Consider the following 27,916-nt stretch of genomic DNA (forward strand, 5'->3'; position numbering starts at 1 on the left):
CTTGATTTTTAGCCTAGGTATCTAGTAACATCACTAGCTTGTAACGACTTGGCTATTGGACTTCTCGTCACTCCTTTAGCTGCGTTTTCGGCATTGGTTCACTGTTGGCCATATTCCGAAATAATATGTCAAATTCAAGTAAGTATAAAAAAACGTTAATAGAAAATGTATAGGGAAGAAATACTCGACCCACAAACTCGTGAAAACCCATAATGCTCTCTTACTCAATTAAATCTGTGTATTTAAGTAAGTATCAAAGATAAAGGGAAAAGTTTCGACTGCTATATGCGTTACGTTACGAGAACGCATTTAAAGGGAAACATTAACAGATGTTTATAGGTCATTAACGGTATCGGTAAGATGGCCTACGAGTCGAAAAATTATAGTGCCAAAAGGTTCATCTATTTTCACAGAACTATAATAGGAAAGAAAATTATAGAAAGGTCTTATTACCTATTACCGAATGCTATTATTAATTAGACGTATAAACAAAAAAAAAGTCACAAGTTAATTATATAATATAATATAATTTATATTTTATTGAGTAAAATAAAACTTGCGAGATTTATTAGTTACCTACTTTTTAGCTTTGCTGCTGAGCTGTTAATTTTATTATTTAGTTTAACATTATTTTATAATTCCACAAACGTTATCAAAAATCAACTAATTAAATGGTAGATGCATTATAATTTACATTATTTTACAATATTAATATGTCCAAGCTTATATAATAGGGATTTAATTGAGATTTTTAATTTTCCTTTTCTAACCAAACTCGTTTTAGTGCAACTTATATTTGTGTAGAGTTTTTGTCTTTAAAAAAAAAAATAAAATAATTTTTAATTTGTTTTTAATGTTTAATTTTACATACGTTTGTGTTAAAAAATGTTGCTCTACTATATTTTAACAGCTTTGTTCTGACCGTTCGAACAATTTTTTTTAAAATTTGTATTCACTTTCTTCCCAGGTCGAAAAAAAAGAGATATATACATCTACCCACACACTAACCGACTCATATATTGACAAGACCGCATATTGTGACCACACCGCAATAGCACCCGTGGGCATTGGACGGTTATTATTATATTTTTAATTTAACGACTTCGACGCTGATATACACTGAACTAAAAACCCGTTAACTTTGAATGACTTTCCACTGTTCGCGCACTAGAATAGAGACGGTTAAACGACTGTAATATTTTCCAATCGCATAACAAAGCCATTGCCTTGGAAAAACGATACCTAATGCTCAGCCCAAACGACTATATTATAGCATGTCCGCACCTTGGTCGGCCGTTGAGCTCCCTTCCGTCACGTCACTGGGAAATTATTAAGACACTTTTCAGCGTATTATACTCTCTGCGAGATGTGCCCAGTATGTAATACACATATATATATATATATATATATATATATATATATATAAATATGTGTGTGTGTGTGTATTCACGTTATCGAAATCCACTTATGAAGCCATTACTGAGGTGGTGGCGGGTGCCGCGATATTGTCCGACAGACAAGAGGCGCGTGGGCAATAGCGGATAATGTGGAGTGAGATGGAAAATATCATAGTGAATGAAATGATATATTGTCCCCGAGGAATAAGAAAAATTACCGGACGACAATCTGTAAAGCCAGCAATGAGATCGACAAGGATCAGAGAACTAAATCATCGTTTGAACAAAATCAAATGTAATTACATTTTATGTTAGCGAGCTAAGTCGTTTTGGTGGTGTTAATACATGTACTCGTATATTGCATATTACACATATTAACAAAGATTATGTTATATGTCCAACAACGGTGCAGCGATTATTAAAGTATATTACGTTTTAAGTTAAAAAAACATGATTTTTTTTCTTATCTTGGCCGTTTCGTCGAAGAGATATTTTCGTGTCATTTTTGTAAGACCGTTTTTGTAAAGGTCATTTTGAAATTTTTCTCCGGCCTAGAAGATTGCTTTTGAGAGTATCCGCCCTCGAAAGTGGTTTGACATGATTCATCGGCGAAACATTATTTGCGCCACGTACAAACCTTCATATCTACAAGCGTTTCCTAATGTATCATTTTGACGAATCGTTTGTTTGACCCACTCCAAATCGACTGTTTTATAATTATTATTATACCCTCCAGTACAGTAACTATAATCCGCTAATCGTGGCGGTTAGAGAACTAAAGTTTCAAAACAAAAATTACTTCAAAATGGTTCTCAACTTATAACCTGCTTGGTTGATTAATTTTATTACTCACAATCACATTCTGAAGGACAGTCATCAGAATAATGTTAATAGAAATACAGAAATATTATCTGAATTTAACGAAATAAAATGTTTCAGATAAAGCACTTGTGCTTCACGTTCATATTACTGTGTTTTTTTCCGGCTTGGACGATGTGAGATTATCATAAAATAAATATAAATTTATATTTTATTAAACAAATCCATACGATTTACGATAAGGCACACGTGTTGGTTTTTTATACAAACATGAGAAGTAGTTTTTTGTTTTTTTAATCAGCAATATGACAATAAGTAGTAGAGCCTGAAATATAAAATCTAGGAGAATTGCAGCAATAGAAAATCAAAATATTAGCTTTGGAAAAGGTCCCTTAAATTTATGGATTTTACAGCCTCCACACATGCAAAGTAAACTTGAATCTGTGGAAAACTCGCATTCTCGAAAAACAGTAATTTCATTGGTTTTACTTACACACACACAGACTATGTATGTACCACAAACAAACCATTATGTGCCCGACCGCCGAATAGGGAATATCGCCACCGTGCATATTCCACCGAGACTGCAGTCTATATTCAATAATTCTGTTCAAGTTTGTAGCCGTCGAGTGATACATGTATACTACCAGGCGTGGATCCAATGGGAATTAAGGACTCTAGCCTCCCTTGGCTTTATTTTAAATTTAAAGCTTAATGTTCATCAACGGTACCCAGACATGTTTTACTCAAAATAGGTTTTACATTTTAAAAAATGCATACGATAGTTATACATTTATAATCATTTTTCTTTAACGGTAACATAGAAACGCTGGCTTAAGTTCCTGTTTAAACATTCATTTTTGCAATACTTCGATCCGTATTCGGTTTTTGAATACTAAAATGTCATACAGAATAGACCACAATAAAAGAAAATAAGTTATTCAAACTTTATGTACCTATAAATATTTATAATTATCAAATGCATTAACTATTTTAATATGTTTTTTAGGCGCTATTGAGAGCTGCGTTGCCACAACAAAACGCTATGATATTGGTGTTTATGGCAGTAGATCGATACACGTGTATGCTTCATCCGGACAAGTATCATAAACACTCGAGCAAAAAAGTAAGTAAACTCATAAAAAGAATAATAAAATATTTTGTCCGTACGATAGTTAAGTCTTAGCCCTCCAAGCTTTGATATACTTTTCGTGGAATATCACAGTATCATAATATACGACATTACGTGTGATATTATTGTTTGGGCTAAACTTTAGGTTATTTAGATAGTTTAAATCCCTGTTGTAAAAAATTTAATTTTTCCACCTACGGCAATACATTGTAGAAGAGACTAGTACACTCTGATCCTCTTTCGAATGTTAGTTTGAGAGATTGTAATATTATCATTTACCTCGCAATGCTCTTTCCAACCACTTAAATAAAATAAACAACTATAAAAAAAAATGTTTTTAAATTAACAAATTTTACCGTAATAAAATACTTATAAGTGCCACCGTGAAATGATTAACTGCTTTATTATGAATATGTGTGTACTCGTGTTTACAAAAAAGCTCAGTTAAATATCCATTGTCACCTAATTCCACGATATCGTAATTATTATGCAACGATTGGTATGATAGCTGTTTACTAAATTTCATTATTTTTTTCCTTATTCCTCTCTGTTTGCAATTGTATAAATTGTCATTTATTGCATCATTTCGGATTATAAGTTGTACTTTCTTGATAAAACTTTAATACAAAGACTTTTACCAAATTAACAATAAATACAAATCGCTTATGTACTCAGGGTAGATATTATATCCTGTTTTTACGTTTCGTATTCATCGGAATTGTAGAAAAATGACCCTATTCAGTTAATGACATCTAAAGTATCTTGAAAAAGTAATTTTGCGTCGTTATGGTTTATGTAGAAAAAGTGTGTGTAAAAGAACATCGCATCGCCTGCAACCGACTCTGCTTTAAAAATGAGTAGGTAGTTCACACTTCCATCGAATCTAACATAAAAGATAACTAGCGTTATAACTAAGGTCCGGATAAATATTCTCTTAAAACACCTAAAATATGATTCTAATATTCTCTAAAAAACCTACAAATATTCTCCATATATTCTCTTAAAAATTAGAAAAATAAACAAAAATAATGAATTAAAATCAATATTTTCTTTATTGAATATAAAATAACAATATATATTAAAAAAAAAAAACAATATTCCTTTGGTATGATGATTATGGTAGTAAATTAATATTTACTAAATATTCTTCTAAATTTAATTCTGACTTGAATTAAATTGAAGTACAATTTAAATTACTTACTACTTATTTTAATTTTATTATATGAGTTAATAATTATGTATTTCTCGATATTCTCTGGGCTCATGTTAGTTCTTCTATCGCTTAAAATGTGTTTGTAGAGGCTAAATGAACGTTCAACATCAACTGATGTTAAAGGAGCAAACTTCATATCAGCAACTACACTAGGGGTGAAATGTTCTGGGAGATTTTCATTGTTTCCAGATAAAATGTTTCCAACTTTTCCTAACATTTGGTAGCCTTTATTTTTTTCACATAATTGAGTCACTTTGGTTTTCATAGTGTTACCCTTTTCACCAGGTTAATGGTCATTTTGTAAATTTTTGTTGTTCTTATCAGCATGAAAACGATGCAGTATTGCAGGTTAGCCACCATATTTGGTAAACAGCACGGCACGACGCGGCGACTTAATAGTACTATCACTGTGTGTATTTTTTTTTATGAAAATATTAATTATAATAATTTTAAAATAAAAATAAATTATTATGTTTTTCTCACAATTTGCAAAATATTCCAAAATATGCTAAATAACCTAAATATTCCCTAAACCATGAAATATTCTCAAATATGCAAAAAAAACTTTTTCCTGTGAACTCTGTGATGAATGAATCGTCCACATTTTTTACCCTCATAAGACTGCATATACTCAGTAACAATATGTAAAAACATATAAATCCGGACTTTAGTTATAACATTCGCGTAGCATATTGCATATATAGAACAATAGCTTGAAAAATATATATTACTCAGTTTTACGATTTTAAATCCAATTTTGAACTATAAACATTTATTTCACGAGCAAAACCACGTGTTATATATGCATAAATTTACAGTAAATATGTTTAAATAATGAATATTAATTAGAAATTTTAATTTAAAAAAATATATGTATACGTTTTTTATTAGTGTTAAACTTTAAAGATCTAACCTAAATCATAAGTTTTAACTTTACATCACGACTTAAAATATAAATTGTAAAGTAGGTAATAAATATAATGTTCATAAAACAACGTTTAAGTATTTTACAAAAAAAATTAAAAGACTAATATTCATCACAAAAATGATTTATATATACTCGTTTATGCAAAGCGATATTTTAAACAGAATACTTAAAATATTTATATGATCGTCAGAAAGCACCGATATTAAGCCAAACTTAATTTTATAAAATAAAATTAACAGTACCAAATTTAGTTGACATACATATAATTTGACCTGTGTCATTTGTACTCTTTAAACATGGTTAATGTCAAATTACATAAACGTATAGCTAAAGTATTATTTAATTTATTGCTACATTAAACGATTGTAACAATAAACTGATGTTGCTAAATTTAATGAAAGGTACAATACATTTTACCACCAACGCAAGAAGTGTAATTTAGTAATAGTCAACAACAGAGTGAAATAATTTATAAACCATTGACATAATAGTCACATAATGGTGACATAATGTAATAATACTAGTAGCTCTGCAATGTCATGTTCAATTGTTTTCGATAATCCTTCATTTATCATAACGCTATTACACTATGTCATCTTTATATGTATTTTTACCATATCCAGGTTTTGTAGTTTGCGAATCAAAGCGTTACATAAAATTAATTTTATTATTGTCTACTAGTATTAGATAATTATTTATTTTTATCGATTAATTAAAATAAGATGAATAAATTAAATCAATGTATATGATCGGTCACAAAATAAATTAATATTTACTTAGTTAAATGACTGCCCAGAAAACCCTAATAGAAATGTATATAATAATACTGAATACGTAAACTGTATACTATAATTATTTACTGTTATGAAAATACTTATTGGCAATAATTGTATTCGTTTCAGTACACAAACATGTAAACCACTTCCAAGTGGATATATTTAATTGAATTAGTATTGATTTTTAGACATGATAACATTTAATTTTTGTCAAGAGTACTCGGCCAAAAGTTAAAGTAAAAGTATAAATTCTTAATATCCTGACTGCTCGAATTATAAATATTTATATTTAAACTCAATATTAAGATATTTGGTTCATTTTAATATTAAATATATATATTTCTCTGAAGTTTATTTCAACTTAAAGTAAAAAAAGTTTAATAAAGATTTCAAGTATTTTACAACCAAGAGAATAGAACAAATATTAAGTAAACCTTTTTTGTTTGTACTGTCGACTTATACTAAGATTTTTACTCTTGCACGCAATTTCCTTAAAATTACAGTCACTTTATTTTCTATTTCCGATTGAGATGAACTGTCGGTGATTTAAAACCGGATTCTCTGGGCAAATTAATGTTCAGATATTTACGCTTTATATAAGTCATAAATAAGAATTTTCCAGGGACGATGTGGTTTATGGTCGAATTGATTTAAATTATAACGTTATATTAAAATTATGTCAACATTATGTAGAGGAGCGTAATATATTTTGTTTACAATTTAAATTGGTAACGTAATTTTATTTATTTATCAGCCTCATTTTGCTGTACTTCGTGAACTGGCCTAGTTACTTAGTTCCCTTTTTTCCTTTATTAGGTTTTTTTACCGTGCTTGGTTTTTAATTATTGATATATTTATTCATTATTGCCTGATTTTCATTAATTATTAATTTAATACACTGTCAAAACATAATTTAATTAGTTGCGATAAATATAATATAAAACTTAAAAATTATTGTCTTAAAACAGATCTTAACTCTTCTGCTTTTTTTTCATAAATTTGTACCGGAAATGAAGTGAGAGCTATTTATAAGTAAAGGAAATCAAATATCATATGATCAGTCTGCTCAAACATAGATAGTAGCAACCTAGTTATCCATTTTAGGGAATTTTACCTGAGGTCTATATTGTACAAACAAATGGCACGTTCTTCATTCCATATTGTTTATTCAAAGAATGATAAATTGTCATTTTTAACACGTATCACAAACCTCTTGAAAACATCATTCGTTGCCAATAATCTACCTAACAATATTTTTCATTCAGGTGTTGAACCCCACTAGGCTTATTTATCACTTACGTTACACACATTCCGGATACTATAGAGTAGTATATACTCCGTTACAATGAGGTTTATCGGTTGTTTTATTTGCTTTCCAGACATTAAGAGCGAATACGAAATTCAATGGTTTATAATTTCAAACCGGAAACTACCAGAAACCCGAATAGTTCCAACCAAAAATAACAATACATAACGAATAAAATTATGTGCTCGAATGAAGTATTCTACCCTCGCTTATATAACTATCGATTTACCAAATATACAAATAGTCTTTGATGTCCAGATCTGCTATTTTATAGACTACTTATACATTATATTATAATAAGCTTTAGATGACCAAATTAGTATTTTACGCTTTATAAATGCGCAATGTCATGTCATAATATAATTGTTTTAATATAAGGGAGGTATAACTTTGAGAAGAAAATAAAAATAAAAATTAACATAACAATAAAAAATCAGTGTGACTGAAAATTAAGAAGGGTATATTAATACTTCTTTGTCATCCGTACAAAACTGTTTTGGCAAAATTAGTTTTACAACGCAAAATAAAGATTAAAAAGGTCTAAAAATATCGCTTAAAAAGTAAAAACAAAATGTTTTGCAAAACCATACTATTTAACCTGTCGTTATCCACATTATTCTGACACTGTTACAGCTTATCTACGTGACTTTTTCTTTGTTTCTATGATAATTACAAAATACAAAATGATCAATACCTTCATACATATAGTTTTAATTTTTGACACAATTAGTACAATTCAACTATTATTGTATCGATAACACAGTTATCATACTAGACTACTGGTGCACATAATTACATTGTTTAAACTTTAAAACCTTAAAATACTTTGTGGACAAACATTTTAATTCATGGCTTCTTGGAGCTTCCATAATTTTTACTCAAAAAAGTGAACTTATCACACCCGTCGATACTATTACCTTTACTACTCATAATAAAAAAAAGTCATACTTTATATCGTGTTAAAAATTAACACAAAACCGTATGAAAAATAAAAACTTTAAAGCTTATTCGCCATTAGCTTTTTTTAAGTTAAGTTATAAGTTTTTAAGATATTTTATTAAGGCTCAACGCGGCCTACACCGAAAGGGAGTACATAATTATGTATATACAGAAACGTATAGTTAATCCGTCACCAAAAGTTAAAAAAGTAAAATTTACCTACTTAGGCCTAAAATACTGATATAAATGTATTTTATATTTAATTCAATCATTTCTTGCATCAAAAACTATGAAACAAGCAAAATGTGAATTCTACCACTTTAAGTCATTAAATATATGAATGTTGTTTCCACTGCCTCTCTAAATCAAAAGGGCAAAGGCAATTCAATTACTCCAAAATAGCAATTATAAAATACAGCTAACGTGACAAACGATAATTCATGACCTCTCCTTACAAAATCTACAACAGTTAATCAATAGTAGATAGTAATTAGAAATACTAGAAAAAAAATATTTCTAATACTATAATTATTGGTTTTTGTTAAGTGACAATGTAGTTGTAAATAAATTAAAAATAAAATTTACGGTAGAAAATCTCAGTATTTAGATGATGAATGATTGTGTTAAGAAAATACAGTTAAATTTTCTTCCCCTATGAAAGTGTTAAAGTCCAAAAATGCATGTAGGTGTCGGTAGTATAAGTTATGAGTATCCAACCTTTGACAAGAGGAAAGCGCAACTACTAAACACATCCGTGAAACGATAACTTATTCTTTTTTTATAAATAAAGTCCTACACTTGAAAATTTTTGAGTATAGATTTTTAAGAAAACTGTTTACCTTCAGTATAATTTTCAGACCAGAAGACCTAAAACTAATTCTAAAAAAGCGAAATAAAAGATTCCATCCTGACTGGGGGAGGGAAAGGTCTTTACAAATTATGTAATTAAAATGTATAGTCGCGAACACATCTTTGATATCTTCTTCTTCTAGCACTTAATACTCTCTAAGAGTTTTGGCCGCCATCACAATCTCCCTCAATTTCTTTCGATCCTGAACTAATTCCCTCCATTCCTGTACTCTCAATTTATCAATGTCTTCTTCCACAACATCCAGCAATCTTTTCCTGGGCCTCCCTCAAGGTCTTTTTCCCGTTGGTTTCCAGTTTAGCACTGTTCTACATATATCATCCTCACTTCTCCGCATCACGTGTCCTGGCCATTGGATCCTTTGCCCTCTTATGAAACTAATGACTGATGCAATTCCCAATTCGTCTTGCAGTTCTTTGTTAAATTTGCTTCTCCAAGTTGCATTTTCGCTATCATAAATTGGTCCAAATATTTTCCTCCAAATTCTGTTTTCAAAAGTCCTGAGCCTTCTTTTGGTTGTACTGGTGGTAGTCCATGCTTCGCAGCCATAGGTGAGCGTAATCCTTATTATTTCCGTATATAATCTAGCTTTGGTTTTTTGAACAATTGATTTTAAGAACTTACTTAAGGCAAATGACCCTCTTTCGGCCTTTGTTATCCTCACTCCTATCTCCCTTGACCATTCATCTTTAGTACTCAGTACAGCACCTAAGTACCGAAATTCATGGACTTTTTCGAAAGTTCCCGTATGATGAAATTCAAGAATTATTAATACTTATGTTAAAGTTCTATTCGTGGCACTATAATGAAATATAATAGAGGTCAACATACCCGAGGGACTAGCAACGCAATAGACAAAACATCAAAATTCAACTAATGACATTATTTGCATACGCATACCCCTAACTCATTATTTACATTTTTATATACCTTACGTTGATGTACTCGAGGACGAAATTATCAAAAAACATAATATTGTTATTATCCTTTGAAAGTCATGTGCCCATAGTTTTTATTTAAATAGTTAGGTACGGAGTATAATTTACAAAAATAAAACCAACTTCATGTTATAACCAAATAAAAACCCAGCAATGAAATGTTTTACTATATCACTTTTGCATTAAAAATATAGTCACAATATTCAAATGACAATGAAATGAAATGTTTACTGCTTTCTTGATTCATGTGCAATAGCCAATACATACCTCTATGACAATGTTATATACAATCGGTGATGCCAAGCTTACCACTATTCTGAATGGCACTTCAAATATAAAGAGTTCTCATTCTAGCATTAATACTTCTGTGTTCTTATATTTGTCTTCATTGTATTCATCAGACCAATACATACAATAGATTATATATATTTAAACATAGAGTGTAAAGTGGTTCAATATGTACAACAATTAGAGAAAAATTAATCCAATATTTCGTTATACAATAAATTCAAAATTACTTTAAATCGTTGAATATATTATACTTATAATTTATATTAAATCAGTGTTACCATTAAGAAAAAATAAAAATCATCTGGGGAACAAAAAACACTATATCATATTTCTACATACTTGGATATTTGGGCGTATAGTGTGTTCAAAATAAGTACATCAATGCATTCGAAAACTACATATTTATTGTTCAGAACAACGCATGTAATTTGCAAGATTTTACAAGCTAAAAGTAATCAAAATAATATTATTTTTAGTAGTCTATTGTGTCATTATTAAATTAGATCACTAAATAATAGTTACCCCAATCAAATGACAGTTATTCTTGTTTTTACTTTTTTTTTAACGCAGCTTAGAACTTATCGCATTATCAATATTTTATAAGGCTAAACAATTTACTTTAGACCAACTTAAAATTACCTAACCTGTATATAGAACAACTTTAATAATAATTTGTAGTCAAATTTGTGTTACAAAAAATACGTTTAGAATGACAATATTGTCTTCGGTTTTATAACCATCCACGGATTCGCAATCAAACGTTTTTGGTACCAATTTAATATTCCTGTACCATCTACAGATTCTACTGTTATACTCGGTTTATATAAAAGAGAAGTCAAAATATAAATATAAAATAATAATGTACGCGTTTTATTTCTAGAATTTTATTTGATTTTTTATAGGGCTGTATGCTAGTGCTAAGTTTGACTCTAATGGGTTCACTAACAGCATTTGGGGCTCTCGTTATCCGCCGTGGAGGATACTTCTACAACGGAAACGGTCTGATGGCGTGCGAACCGTTTTACCAAAGGCCTAGTCTGCGCATACTGGCCGCTTGCCTATTCTACTTCCCGACCACCATGGCCCTTATGTACTTTTACGGTTCGGCGCTTCACGTGGACAGACTCAGGCACAGACAGCAAGTTAATATCTGTGCTGTTCTGGTGCAACCCATACTGCCCAACAACGTCACTACTAAGGTACGATGAAAATATTACTGATTTTTTTAGTAGGTATTTATATTGAGTCCCGAACGCGATTAATACCGTGTTTAAAACTATGTATATGGATATAAATATTGAATAAAAAATACTCTACTACATATAAAATCGGATAAAATGCTGTAGACAACAAACACGCAAAGGGTGCGGTATAAGATATTGCTCGAGTTAAATGGGATGAAAGACTCTTATTCGATTCCCCGTGATATCTCGTATAGCACTTGACTGTTTTTCATTCGTGCCATTGTGAATTTCACCAATGTAATCCGAGTAAAATAAAAAATATAAAAAAATCGAACCGCACGGAAATGTCGAGTGTGCGACGTTTCTCGGATAAAAACGCAATAAACATAACACGTGACTGGTGTCAATAATATGCAAATTTCCTTCTTAATGAATAATACAATTAAAAATCTATTTCCATTGCGGTTAACTAATAACTATCGCATGGTAAACATATTATGATCGCGGGCGACGTGGCCGTGTAGACCATAGACAACTTCACCGTTTTACCCTGTAATGAATGGGGATAACTAGCAAAATCCTCACTCTTTTCTGGTTTTTCGCAACCATATTCTGCGACACTAGAACTGATTTTCTTCTTTTGCAGTACTAAAAGACTAAAGATACATAATTATGAAAAAGCCAAAAAAACAAGTCCTACACATGCCTTAGTAATCATAATATATAAATATTTGTAGAACGTACTTGATGAGCCATCAGATCAGCTAGGATCAAAAGAATTAAGGCAGAGTATTCGAACGACCAGAGCTATGGGCGCGGTAGCTCTATGTTTCATTGTTGCCGTCACTCCTTGGACGATCCAGGAAGTGGTCACAGCCTGTACGGGCAGTAAGGTATTTACATATAAATACATACAATTTTTATAAAAAAAAAAAAATTGCTACAAACATTATTTTAAATTGATTTAATTGACTTCTTGCAGATGCCTCCGGCCGTGGACTTCGTCATTACTTGGATAGCACTAAGCAACAGTTTTTGGAATCCGTTCATTTATTGGGCGTTAAATAGAAAATTCAGGCGCATCAGTCGCAGTATAATCAAGACAAAAGTAATTTTAATTTGTTTGTCCTTGTCTCGTCAGTGGCGCAACAGAAGAAGTATAAAAATCTAAGAGAGATCTTAACATTTATAACTACTTCTAAAACTAAACGTAAACTCACTTGCACATCAAAATTAATTTTTTGGGTAGGTACCTTAAGTGGTACTTATCGGAGTCCAATATCACACCTAAAAATTAAATTCTGGCTGTACCTACCACTGCATCTGTTGTCGCGTATACGCCTATTGCTATGTCAAACTAATGTAACAAGCGTTTTATTTGTAGATATTTTGCCGAAAAAAATACAGCTCCAGCATTGTATCGTCATCATGCCACATAGGCCACCAAGAGGGTTGTTGCGCCAACAGGGATATGTGTTTCATGGCCCTTCAAAAGGACAACGGTGACATCATCGAAGAGGACAGACAATCAACAGGGTCTCAGGACAGAGGAGGTTTTCCGCCGACTCCTCCACCGCCACCGCCTTATCACAGAGGAGGTTCGCAGACTTGTCCTACCAGAAAATACTGACAACACGATTTTGTGTTCCTCAACTGATATATTATAATCAATGTAAATAATAATTTTAGTGAAAATCAGCGTTTAAAAAATCGTATACCTAACACTTAGTTCAACTACACAAGACAGACCAAAATAGTAATAAGTAACTTCTTTATTGAATCGTTTTAATCCCAGAAATAAATAGAAGATTGAGAACGAGAGAGTATTTTGTAATTTTGAATGCTTTTCGAGTTCAATGCATTGGATACGTCATTGAATAAAACCCAAATCTATATATTTTGGAGAAAAATAAATCTAGAATTCTTCGACAATACATTTTTCCAGTCAACCCTTTATTCAGTGAGAATTTCAGCAGACTTACAACTTTTCAATTGTAAACTCATTTTGTGAGATATGCACTAAATTAGACTGCCATTGGAGTTTGCAATAAATTAACGTTTATGGACATTTCTTTTTCTTTAGGAATTGAAAAAGATAACTAATAAAAGAGGAAAGAAGTCACCGTAATGTTTTCAATTCCTTATTTGTGTGTGTATAGTTTCATTACGATCTCAGAGTCAGATGTATTTTGTTTAAGACATTCACGCTCTCTGATAATTATCTCAACGATGTGTTTTGGTTGGTAGGTAAAATTTTAATAAATAGTAACATACTATTTTGTTATCTACAAGAAATTACAAACATCAATTAATTTTTATGTAGTCAAAATTTCACAAACAGATCTGGTTATAGATTATGATCAATGTGTACCTGCATTAAATTGAATAGCGTTTTATAGATAACTATTTAATGATTTTTTCTAAACAGAAAAAATTAATATAAAACATTTTTTTATATCAACTTTTTTCAATAACTACCCATATATTTCGTCAAAAACAAACAAAAACTACCACTTGTACTATAATTATTACCAAACATAGTTGCCGAATTAACTATTCGTATTAAATCTTATAATAATTATAAGCATAAACGCAATTTGAGGGGGCTTAGATATGCTAGCATCCCACTTTTTAAAAAAGTATCCCTAAAATTGTAAACTTTTCGGTTTCTAAGCCCCCCGTCCACTTTTTTTAGCGAAATTGTGCCTATAGCTTGTTTTTTTTTTACATAACATCAATAAACGCAACAGAAAACATCATAGGTAAAATAGCTATAATTATTAATTTTTGTTTTATATAATCTCATTGTAAAGTGTAGACCACGATCTTCTAACCACATCTGGTAACTTTCTAAGCGGAAAAGCGTAGTGGTTTTTTTCAACATGGCGGCCACTAACACGTTTTTTTTTTTTTTTGTGTTTGTATGTAATACACACGCAGGTGGCCATATTGGAAAAAAACGGTTACGATTTTCCGTTTAGTGAGTTACCAGAACTGGTTATAATATCGTGGTGTAGACAAATAATCATATCTTTAATGTCATCAATGGTTTGAAACAACCATTCATCGATGAATTGTGAACACATTTTGAACTGATGTGGGTTTTTTTGGTGTGCTATATTATAATTTATTTTACTTTTTGTTATGTTTGGCGAGTGCTCTTATAACATTATTAATGTTTCCAAATAAAATAATTATTGAACTGCGTTATTTTGCTTTAAATAATTTGCTGTAAGTCTTTGGGAGTTTCAAATTAGGCAAATATAATACAATCACGTAAAATGACAAAATATAAGTTAAAAATATTACTAACGTAAATAATGAAACTTAATCCAAGTGTGAATATATAATATAATAGTCATAAAGATTAAAGTACATTTACATAATCCAGGCTGCATATTACTTCAAAGGATCATCATTGATTTTGAAGAAACAATGATTGGTTTCCTCAAAATGTTGATACTCGACTAATCAAAATTGAGTTCTTATACCAGCCTAACGTTACTATAATGTACAGTGACAATAATATGACAACATTTTACAATGGTTTACATCATCATTAGTTGATATTTAATTGTTGGATTTGTAAAATTATCATTAGAATATAATGGACAAATTACTAACGCAGTTCAAATTTAAATACTATACTATACTTCAAATGAAATCAATTAATTTGAATACACAACAAAAACAAATAGTATACACGATTACATAACTTAGCAAGAATTAAATTAGGTATAACATAAAATCAACAGCTAGAGTATTAATATTCCTCTACATCCAACTTTCGAAATATTTAAGTACTGTTTATTTCCTATATAATTTATACAGGAATTAAATAATTCCTGCTATAATTTATAAATGAAGTTTCAATGGAATATTATCATTAATAATACGCTTGTCTACCATTAAGCTACAAAATGGCTATCTCAGTTTATTTTTCGTTTTTTTAGAATTTTATCCTTTTTCACTCACCTGTTCAAGTATAGTTTTAAGTTCCCTATATAATAATCATATCTTACTGATGTTACTTAGCTCATTGTCAATCTACATTTAATGTAAACATAATCAAGTACAATAACTACAAAATGTGTTTACTACAACAAAAGCATTAATTATATTTTGTACCAAATACTAATCAGTTTATGTTCTAATAAAAAATTTGTATCTTATCTATAATAATTATTGGTTGTTGATTTTTGCTTCCTCTAAGAAATGTAGCTACAGCTTTGAAAATGCCGTTGAAAATGCATTTTTCGAATCTCAGAATGGAAGTAAGACCATATACATAAATATATCCTTAAAAAGGATATATTACATAATAAGGATTATTATCGATAAAATAGAACAACATAACATTTCTATTTGTATGTGTGTGTTTGTCTGTGCAATAATTATTGTCGTCGATAGCACCTAAGTGAATTAAAAACTAAACAAGTAACACACTGCACTGTAATTAAAATTGTATATTAACTGAAATTTAAGAGGAGCTGCGGCCCTTTACGTCCGTTTTCTAGATATATTACTGTTACCTTGATAGATAGGTTAGGTTTAAATAAGCAAATGAAAAAAATTGTATGGTTGTCTGTCAACCTAATTTTTATGTACACGTATACATTCTGTTCTCTCTATCATTGCGTCGTTGTCAGGTTAAAGGTTACAAATTTCATTAATTTACAAAAACTAATATGGTAATAGAATTCAATTACAAAAGCCACTAACAACTTAACTAGTAAAAAAAAATAGTTTAAATTTACATTATTACTCATCACTATATCTAACTTATTTTCTGATTATTTAAGTACATTTACAAAATAAAATATAGGAACAATAGTATCGGCAATTTTACGAGTCTTTACAAATTATAAATAATTTCCTAGGTAATATGTTTTTTATTATCGTTATATTTTCCGCAATATTTTTGTTTATTAGCTTTTTTATAATTTTCAAATTCCACGGATATATGGCACATGGAGTAAAATACTGTTAGAATAATCATATTTTCAATCCAAGTATCTGAAAAACAAATCCCAAATCATTAACTTACAAACAAACATTAGCACAATATTTTGTCGATTGTCGTTACTTTTTAAAAATATAACTTCAAGAAAACTTTGTCCAGCTTCGACGCCACCAAAAAAGAAAAAATTAGAAATGGCTGACATCATTGTTAACGGACTCGTCAATAGTGCTAAAAATCGCCTTTCATTTCGTCCATTGATATTTCCCTGCAAGATCATGAAATAATTTTAAAAATAACACTATATAAAAAAGTTAAATTAATCTTTCGTCCATATTTTGTCATAAAAAAATATATTGTAATCTTGTCTACCCGAAAATTCAAAACAATACAATACCAACACATCACACCACGTATCGATTTTAACAAACAATGAATAATAATTAAATAGACGTCATGATAATAAAATGAAGGTCGCAATGTGTTGTGAGGCCATCAAAGCATTCATTTTATGGAAAATCATACATAATTACTATTTATATCTTATTTGGTATTGGGCTAATTTTCAAACGAAAAAAATAATTAACATAAAAGTACTTTTTAGGTTAGTCAAGGAAAGTTATAATATATAAAATATATGTATGTTTAAAGATAATAAGTTAAGTGTTATAGTCATAATTAAAATATACACAATGTTTGCTAATTCATACAGCTATATCTAATTCATAAATTAGTTTCGCCTATTTCGTCCAATATAGTATAATATACACTTGAAAAAATTCTAATTAATACCTATACACTCCTAATACTCGCTTACATTTGTTTATTTAATTATAATATGAACATGCTGGTAAAATGGGATTAATCTTATAATGCACAAACAATACAGATTATAATAATATGCAATACACTGGCATTAATAATAAAATCAGCAGAAATAATATTAATGTTCTCATGATAGTACCTACTCTATTAATAAGAACTGCTAAGCTATATTTGTTCGGTATTGGTAGTGTATACTGTATTATTAATTATATAAAATCAGCAAAGGACTTAATAACGAAATAAGAAGTATGTAAAAAAAAGATAATGTAATTATTTCTAGCCCTGTATCTATTATAGGTCATATTGTTTTATTATTCATATAAAAACCCTAGAAAACTTTAAAAAGTACTTTTTTTTAATTAAAAAATACAAATTAATAAATAAGATTATAAAATTTACTTTAACATGTTGCAAATAAAACGTTGTTTTTCCAGCATATCTTGCCAACGTTTCTATTGTAACTCCAGCGTAGTTAAATGCGGTCCATAAAAAAACATCCCAAGACAGACCGTGCCAAATAAACACAAAAACAAAGCACATAAACGATCTAAAAATCTTCATTCTTAGTCTCACGTTGTCCACATAATCGCCAGATGGCTTATAAATGTAACTAAAAAAGTCATAAGACATTCAATATGCATAACAAATAAGTATCGGTTAAACCCAACCATCATTGTCTGGGAATTCAATTCCAGATATTTGTAAAAATAATAGTATAAAGAACCAATAGAGTAACTACATCTAAATTTAATACATATATATCTATATTAAATATAATAACTGTGTTCATAAAAATTATATGTAGTATATTTATTAATTTAAGTAGGTACATTTATAAAAATAATGTTCATATAAACATTAGGATTCGATAAATCAATCTTGTCATACACCTTATACTTAAATATTTTTAAAGTATGATACGGTCAGAGAAGGGTGTCATATTCTGAAACACCCCCCCCCCCCCACGTATATACACCACTGTAAAGGGTAATTTATTCTTCCGTTGTGGAAATACAAATTAATTTTTATAGTACTTAATTAATTGATAATATTATGTCACTTCAAAACTATATTATAATGTTATAATTCGAGCAATTTAGATAATACAGTGCTAAACGAGTAGTTTTAATTAATAGTTATGCTAAGCCCATAGATTAATAAATATTATTATTAATCATACAATACATTAAAACAGACATAATATACGTGATTATTAATCGTCAAATTTATACAGAGCATGAGATAAAGGATTTAAATTTCATATGTTTATGTTTACACAGACGGCAATATTTAGATAAGACGCATTGTAATATTTTCTAAAGAGAATTTTATTAAAATACTTTTATCACTATAAACTATTCAGATATTACACTTGAAACGCGTATGGCAAGTGACACTGCTCATATACATCATGTTACATTTTCAAGAGGGCGACACTTAAATATTAATTAGTTTCTAATCTAGTTTAATTATTTTTTATGTTTTTCGAAAATCAAAATGCCTACATGTGTTATAAATTAATAAAGAAAATTTTGTCAAGCAAGCATTAAAAACTTAAGTTATTATTTTTAACTTTTAATTACTATAATGGGTCATTTCATTCTAAATAAACACAACAGTACTACATTGATATTCCAATTTTTTCTAAAACTTGAATATTCGTTTTAAACATAAAGAAATGTATTTTTCACAATTTTGGTTTCCCAAATTCATTTATGGATGTATTACGCATAATATAATACTTCATTTGTGAATGAGACGGTTAATTACGTTGTTTGTTCATATTTCTATGTATATTTTAGCATCACTAAAATTCGATGCGGAAGTATTTAGAACAATTCTGCCAATCGATTGTACAATTATTATAATAGATCTGTATGTAATATTTTAAAGGCAAATTCAATAACTCATGTATGCACTGGTTTCTCACTTTTAAAATATGGCAACGCTGTTACCACGTTCTACTAAAAATGGCAATACCAGCTAGTACTACCTATGGGTGTGTCCTGACAAGTTAAAAATGTATTATTTTTACCGAAAAGTACTCTTTTTTTTTTTTTGTGTAAATTATTTTCTGTGACGTTTTTTTTTAATGTTAGCCAACAGTTGTGTCAGTATACTTGTAACAAGGCAATATGTTCGTAAACGATATTGCGTCGGTGTTAAATTTATTTTCGCGGGAAATTAATGTTATTATTAACAACATAGTCCCATTAAATTGTGTATAAGATTAATATTTAGTAATAGAGATATTTTTTTTACATAAGAGGTGTATAATATCCGACCATACTCGTAATGATTTTATCTATCGGGTTCACGTGATTATTATATTTTTATATGATATAGCAATGCATATTACATTTGTAATTGATAAAGGTAAATCTATATAAGTATCGCGTAAAAAATACAAACCTTAGTATTGCGGCGCTATAGGCCTATCTGTTTAGTTCAATGCCAAAGGCACTGTCATTGGTACCTAAAAAAATAGTTAACGCACAGTTTTGACAAACGTACACTTGTTTGTTGCATAGTGTATTACGCCGCTGGTATTATTATTATTATTTAATACACTTGTTAGACGTAAAAAAAATAGATGCTTCATAATAATGACGTGTTTTACGACTGCTTTTTGGGCAACTGTTTTATTATCTGCATTGCAATTATCGTCGCAAAATAATGGCAACGACCAGCCGATAGTCGGGATTTTGACTCAAGAAATCAAATGGTCAGTATTAACGAAGAGCAACCCTGAACTACCACTTAGCACGACTTACATAGCTTCTTCGTACGTTAAGTCTGTGGAAGCTTCAGGAGGTCGAGTGATTCCGGTTTTCACCAATAGGTCACTAATGTATTATACGTAAGTACATACAAATCATTGCCAGAAGCGCCGAAATAGTTCGAATAATATTTAATATACTATTCGGTGGTTTGGGTATTTTAGTTTTTTTTTTTAATATAAGTCCATTAAAAGCATAAATTTAAAATTATTAATCCTTTTTGTATTATACCATTTTTTTTTTTTGAAATTGGAGATTCCGATCATTGTTGCAAACAATACATGACAAGCAATTTGTTGTAGTGACAAATATTTAATTTAACGAAAACCCATATACATTTTTTCTTGTTTCTTCCTTATAAAAAAAAATATTTTAACGCAGTGTGCACAGCTAATTATTTGAAGCTTTTGAGATTTAAAACTCGCTATTAGTGATACTACACTATGTAAACCAAATGATCGGCAACATAGCATGATTAACATGATGATTAAATAATAGGTCAGAGTACCTTTTTATAGTGTTTACACAATACACTAAAAGTGTAAAAAATTCACAGATCGCAAGCACGGAAGGGGATTTGGTTCAATATAGTGTGGCCCTTTAAAGCAAAACAATATTTTCATACATTTTTTTTTAAATATGAGACTTGATGAATGTCGTTAAAATAAATTTTGACCAAAAAATTTGACGTTTCTAAAATGTATTTAAAAAATATTATTGAAATTATTTACATCTTAATTACGAACAGGGTCGCTTTGTTATACAACACATTGTATAATAAGAAATTCGTATGGATATAATGGTTGTAACAATACTATATTTGTTAGTATAAAATAGTTGAAGGGGCCTCTAAACGTCTTGCATTCATTAGCGTACATTGTAAAGACAATTTTTCACTAAAACTTATCGGAGATTAAAATTGTTTAAATATACTTCGATATATCAAACAAGTATTGAAAACTACTACATCTATTTTTAAAACTATTGTAGAATTCCGGCGTTTCAAATTAAAGTTAAAATGATTGGAATGAGTTGTTTTTCTCTTAATTAATTAAAAATGAAAATTTACACATCCTTTATAAACTGTAAAAAAAATGGCATTTTCGAGGCAAAAATTAAATAATTTATTTTACAAAGGTAAAAAATTTAACATAAAGCCTCATAGAGAAAAAAACTTTAAAGCCCATTTTTCACGAGCTACAAAAAGTGAGACTGGCCCTTTTAGACGCAAGGTACAGATACACATTAGGATGGCTCTTATTTTATCACGAAAAAGAATGTCATAAATATTTCATATTTATATAAGCGCCTATCCACTAGGAAAATACATTTTTTTTTAAATCTTAATTACGCGTTTTTTTTTTAAATAAACATATTTTTAATTGGACTTAATTGAGTTCAAAAATGTAAATTAAAGTACATAATAATTAATAACATTCAACAAAAAAAAACTGCTTAAATTAAATTTAAATACAAATTTTTTAAATAACACAAATTTTAATTTTTTACTTTAAAGCATTGATTTTAGAGTATACACTAATTACTAATAGAATATATTCTAAAACCAATGCTTCGTAGTAACAATTATTGTAACAAATATAAATACATAATTAATGTTCTCTCGTGAGAAATCACGCAGCATACATGTATGCAATTGTAGTCCAATCGATCTCCAGTCGATTATGTCGATCAGTCGGCAAATCAAAAATTCGACCAGACCTAAGATAACTAAGCTATGGTCCACCCTAATATACATACATTAGCATTCTTTTCTAAAATATTTAATGTCCTCAAAATGTCTTGAAGTCTCTAGGTAATAATGATTCGCTTATGAAAAAGAAGTATTTAATTTAAATATAAATTATTTTGAGTTTCTCAGGACTTAATACTTTACATTAAAGATCAATTGAGCTAGAGCACTGAGTAACTGTTGCCGTTGCCGGCATAGTCGAAGAGTTGAGAAATACTTAAATAGGGGTCAGTCCTTAGAAGTTTTAAAAAGTAAAGTTATTTTGTCAAAAACTACCTGATAGTATCGATCAAACCAAAACCCGTAATTAGACCCTTACCTGAAAGGGCCCATAACCCAACCAGATAAGAAAAGATTTCGGCCATAACTCAGAGTCGACTTGTAGTCCAATTAAGCTTCCCAACATTAATACAACAACTTTAGTAAATTTTAAATGTATTTCTTTTCACACACCCCCTTTCGTGACAAATTTTAAATCCACGATACAAATGCCTTGTAGTCTGCTAAAAGAATGAAAACAATAAGACCAAAAAAAAATCCCATAAAAAGTGTCACATCATGATGTACACAACTATAATACATTTTTTTTTTTTTGTAGCGAAGTAGTAATGCAAGTCAATGGAATTTTAATACCCGGCGGAGGAGCCGATTTTACTACCGATTATGGAATAGGTAGATCAGTGGATATGATTTTCAAAGTAGCAAAAATAGTAAGAAACACTGGAGTATTTTTTTTATGCATAATACTAAGGAACCTGTTGAACCCATAGAGTAATAATATAGAGTGGGTTGAACCTACTCCTTTAATAATAGTACTTTTATTGGTAAGAAATCATTAACAGAAAATATTTTTGGGATTACAAATTGACACCCACAGTAAAACAAATTTTATTAAAGTATTTTATTAAAATGTTGACTTTATTACTTATTTTTAATATACTACTAAAATCTAAAGTAGTCTTAAGAGAAAAAAAACCCCAAAAATTAAATTTTGTTTACATCAACAGATAATTTCTAGTCTTGTACATATACAAATAACATAGCAATATAGCTAAAACTAATCAAATTTATATTATTAAATATTTGTTACATTAAATAAAAATAAAAACATTTTAATTTACCTATCTATCCTAAATGTTAATTTTGACGTCAATCAATTGTACGTTTAAGTAGTCTAAATCATTTGTATTTTGCTAGAGCAAGTAATTTTTAATAATTTAATATAATCATATATCAAATATCATGAACATTAAATACTTTACTACTATAGCATATTTCAGATAAATACCGCTGGCGATTACTTTCCTATTCTAGGCATTTGCCTAGGATTTGAACTTCTCTTACTAAGTTCAAACAAAGGAGTATCACCGCTAACAAAGTGTCGATGTAACAACCTCAATACGCCATTGAATCTAATTTCAGACATGGAAGCCAAAAGTGTTTTATTTCAAACTATGCCAAACGATATTAAAGATATATTGTTGTCTGAACCGGTTACAGCAAATCATCATGGGTAAATCATGAATATACACACATTTCTACTTGTTTTATGACTAATATTATTCACCGTTGTTGTTAGTTGGTGTATGACGAGAAAAAACTTGACTTCTACAGGTTTAGATTCATTTTGGAATGCAATAACAATAAATAATGATAAAGATGGTCTCGAATTTATTTCCACGATAGAAGGCATAAAATATCCATTCATAGGATTACAGTTTCACCCAGAAAAAAATGCTTATGAATGGGAACGAGGTGATCCGCACAACTGGGATGCCATAATCACAGCACGATACTTTTATGATTTCTTTTTAAACAAATGTCGTAAAAATAAACATAAATATTTTAGCAAAAAAAAGCTGAAAAGAGATTTAATATATAATTACCAACAAACATATGTTGGCAATGTTACAAATGCTATGTTCGAACAAGTATACTTTTTTAGTGACGGTACAATAAAAACTGACTTGGAAATATGATCTCCAGACTTATTAAAATCACCAATTTCAACATTTTATTCTCCACTTGATTATGTTAAGCATTCTAGCATTAAATTTTTAAGTATTTTAAATTGTAAAAAATCAGTTACACAAGTAACTGATTGTTGTAATCGAGTCAAACACATCAGCAGTTTTGGAAAAAATGTTAATTAAATAATAAATAACTAGGATTTTTTTTTCTTTATTTACAAATCAAATTATTTGAATTTGATTAATAATAAATTAACTGTTATTTATTATTCATTATTTATAGAAATCTTAGAGATAATATCCTAGTTATTTTTTAAATGTATTTAAAATATATAATACATTTTATAGAAAATGTATGTATAAATAACTATGTTAAATAACTTTTTATTTTTAATAAAATATGTATTTTAAACTTAAACCGTTTAAAACTGTATTTATTATTTATAAATGTGAATAAAATAATTTTTTTAGTTCAAAAAATTAAATCTTAATTTTATTACATAACTTAAAGAAGCCTGTGCTTCTGATAAATATTCCAACATATTTATTAAAATAGTAATGTAGTTTAAAAAAGTAATTTAAACAAACTAAGATATTCAATATAATAAATAATAAATTTAATAAAAAATATTTTATTAACCCCTTTGTTTAAACTAATTTGAATAATGTACTTTGCTTGCGAGTTCCAGACTTAAATGTTATTTTTTTCATAATGGCAAATTTCATCCAGTCATGGCTGTATTGCATTGATAGTGTGATGTACAAGGTGGCGGAGAATGAAAGACCACATTTGTAATGGTCGCCATAATTTTAATTTTTTAGGTAGAAGAGTAAAACAAAAAACGAGTTGTTGCAAATTTAGGGAAGTTTTATTGGATGTGAAAAAAATATTATTTGTGAAACAGAATGTCCAATAAATTGCGATTTTGCACGAAGATGCATTTTTGGAGACCCTCGCCGGTAGCAGAGACCAAAAGACCTAATTTCAACTTGGACGGCTACATCAATAAACAAAATTTCTGATATTGGGCAAACGGTAACCCAAGAAAATTGCACCAATAGCCTCTTCACAGTGGAAAAGTAACTGTTAGGTGTGCATTGTCAAAAGTCGGAATAATTGGGCTTTATTTTTTTTAATATGATAAAGGGTATGCAGTGACGGTGAATTCTGAGCGTTACGAGGCTATGTCACAAGATTTTTTCATCCCTTACCTAGAGGAAAACAAAATGGATACTGAAAATATTCGATTCCAATAAGACGGTACCACTACACACAAGGCGAGAATTTCAATGGATCTCATCAAATCAATTTTTCCCGCACGTCTGGTCTCTCGAAATGGTGACGTTCCATGGTTACCCTGCTCTCACCCTCTGCGACTTCTTCCTATGGGGGTATCTGAAGTCGAAGAATTATGTCAACAGGCCACGAACTCTTAAAGGATTTAATTAGAAGTGAAATTGCATCCAGTGGAAATGTTGGAGAAATTGATGAAAAACTTTGGCGAGCGCCTCCAAGAATGCATCTAAGTTCAAGGACGCCATCTATAAGACATTATGTTTCACAAATAATATTTTTTTCACATCCAATAAAACTTTCTTAAATGTGCAACAACTTGTTTTTTGTATCACCCCTTTACCTCAAAAATTAAAATTATGGCGCCCATTACAAATTTGGTCTATCATTCTCCACCACCCTGTAATATGTGTTTAATTAATTAATAAGGTATTTATAAATTTCATTAAAATTGTACAAATTGAATTGATGATTGCAGTTAAGAAACTACAAAAATTGTTTCAAATAATGTATGTGACATGTGTTTTAATAACTAATATAAGTAATACAATTTTTAACTATTAAACTTACTTTTTTAGAAAATCATAAAGTCCTTGATCAAAGCTTCTCCACATATCAGAGTACAAATGAATCCTTGATATGCATTTGGGTGGCATAGGAGGTGTTATATATTCATCAAATTGAGCAATTGTAATGGCTATGCCGTAAACAAATGTGTATTTAATAAAAAAGAATTGTCCCATGGTAAAACCAAATCCACTAAGTGCGGTGATTCCAAAGTTTTTAATCACCTTTGAGATAAATAAAAATTGTTTGAAACTATAATATTTAAATACATTTAACTACATACTTTAATATTTTGTAAAAACATGTTAACATAGATATAATGCAACACAAACTCAGCAACAAACATCCAGCCAAAATATCTAATAACATTTAATATTAATGTGATCACGCGTTTTGGTAATGATTTTGTATTGGTATAATTCTTAGGAGTATCCTGCAATAAGGATTATGATTGAAACATGTAAATATGACATAAAAATGAATTATTCACTTACAATAATTTTCTCATAAATTATTATAGGTCCAAAGAAAAAGCTTGGCAAATAGAATGAGTAAGCCAAAAAATGAATATAGTTTTTCCATTCTCTACTATCTCTTTCTAAAGAGCTCAATGCAAAACTAATACAGCGTAACTGATGCCAGTATAAAGTCAGCAATAATAAATATGAATTTTCTTCATTTGTATTTGTATCAAGATATTCCTAAAAACAAATAGAACAACACAGTAAATATTATCATTATTATAACAATAACACACAAAAATTCATAATTTGTTTAAATATATAATACAAAAATGAATGCAATTATTATTTAGAATAATTAAGCTAATATTTCAGCTTTTGAGTAAAAATAGTACATAGAAATTTAGTGATAAGGTCACTCACAAACAAGAAATCATAATATGACCATACTCCTAAGAGAAACACACTCGTAATCCAAATAATTAATTTATCGTGGGCAAACATTAAACAATAATAAATTAATGTCATACCAGCATAGATAAAAATTGGTAAGAGCCCAAAGTTGTAATTTATGCATAGGCTCGTCACAGTGACTAGCCAGAAGTCTTGTAATATTGGTATCTAGAGAAAAACGTAACAATACAATATGTTAGATCTCATTTTATTATTATCACAATTAATATTGTTTATACTTCTTCCATACCTTTCTCAAGTATTTTTTTAAGAACATCAACATTAAAGAATGTAGAACAATCCATGGAGCTAATGAGTAAATAATATAAGTTGTCCATAACCTCCATTCAGGGCAAGTATTATCTTTTTTTCGACCCAACCATTGCCATCCTGGCACTAAATCTGGAAGATCTGAGGTTTTTAAAGCTACAGCAAAATTTCAAATTGAACTTAGTGATTCTTGATAGAAAACAATATATTTATAATTTAAAATACTTACTTGAACTTATCTTTAAAAGATGATATAACGCATATAATATGCCTGAAATCCAAATGATTAGATAGGAAATTATTTCATAGCGACTCAGTAACACATTTTGTGTTTGCTTCATTTTTACAGGCTTGTATTTCATAATTAAAGTATATATTTATGGATACTTAAATCTTAATTATAGTTTGACAAACAATAACTATCAAAATCAATCTTGGGCTCAGGAACGTTTTCCTAAGAGTGTTTAATACTAGTCTACCAAAAAATACATACATTAGTGTTGGCTTTAAAATATCTGTTATTGCGACATTGCGTTGAGCATACTAAGTATACTTTTGAACGCTAACTAATATTGTTATTTGGATACCAGAAATATTTTTGCACAATTAGTATTTGCAAATACTTTGTTTGTCATAGCCGTTGCTTGTCGAGATTTTTTTGGAACTATTATTAGTTTTTCTACTCAAAAATCATAAATTGTAAAGACTAAAGTCTTAACTAAAAAAGTTAAAATTAAAAGATCAGTAGTCTAAACCCGAGTTTTAATATTTGATTTAAATATAAATTCAAATTTC

The 27,916-nt window shown here is 29.2% G+C and overlaps 3 protein-coding genes across 3 annotated transcripts in view; 2 read left to right on the forward strand and 1 right to left on the reverse strand.

The window, feature by feature from the left end:
• LOC126834005 (trace amine-associated receptor 1) overlaps positions 1-15,747 on the forward strand; it is a 40,832-nt gene extending 25,085 nt beyond the window's left edge. The window contains exons 3-8 of the mRNA XM_050565650.1: positions 13-138; positions 3,226-3,342; positions 11,510-11,806; positions 12,529-12,684; positions 12,774-12,899; positions 13,176-15,747. Of these exons, the coding sequence (XP_050421607.1) occupies positions 13-138; positions 3,226-3,342; positions 11,510-11,806; positions 12,529-12,684; positions 12,774-12,899; positions 13,176-13,421 (1,068 nt within the window). The 3' untranslated portion in view covers positions 13,422-15,747. The remainder of the gene's footprint in view (positions 1-12; positions 139-3,225; positions 3,343-11,509; positions 11,807-12,528; positions 12,685-12,773; positions 12,900-13,175) is intronic.
• On the reverse strand, positions 15,662-27,894 carry LOC126834004 (protein-cysteine N-palmitoyltransferase HHAT). Its single transcript, XM_050565649.1, has 10 exons — positions 27,709-27,894; positions 27,351-27,596; positions 27,102-27,277; positions 26,822-27,019; positions 26,432-26,638; positions 26,221-26,370; positions 25,941-26,161; positions 17,976-18,186; positions 16,878-17,019; positions 15,662-16,807 (listed from the first exon to the last, which is right to left on the reverse strand). The coding sequence occupies exons 2-10, from the start codon at positions 27,481-27,483 to the stop codon at positions 16,668-16,670; spliced, it is 1,578 nt and encodes a 525-aa protein (XP_050421606.1). The 5' UTR covers positions 27,484-27,596; positions 27,709-27,894; the 3' UTR covers positions 15,662-16,667.
• Positions 19,613-24,301, forward strand: LOC126834006 (gamma-glutamyl hydrolase A-like). The gene is made up of 4 exons (XM_050565651.1): positions 19,613-20,436; positions 22,705-22,816; positions 23,387-23,619; positions 23,686-24,301. Exons 1-4 carry the CDS (start codon positions 20,183-20,185, stop codon positions 24,083-24,085), a joined length of 999 nt encoding a protein of 332 aa, XP_050421608.1. The 5' UTR covers positions 19,613-20,182; the 3' UTR covers positions 24,086-24,301.
• Positions 27,895-27,916: the final 22 nt, after the last annotated feature.

Source organism: Adelges cooleyi, unplaced genomic scaffold (assembly GCF_023614345.1).
Source record: "Adelges cooleyi isolate 19-005CV unplaced genomic scaffold, UGA_ACOO_1.1 ACOO_flye_CR_arks_rails_tigmint_CR_PRNA_2, whole genome shotgun sequence".
NCBI lineage: Eukaryota > Metazoa > Arthropoda > Insecta > Hemiptera > Adelgidae > Adelges > Adelges cooleyi.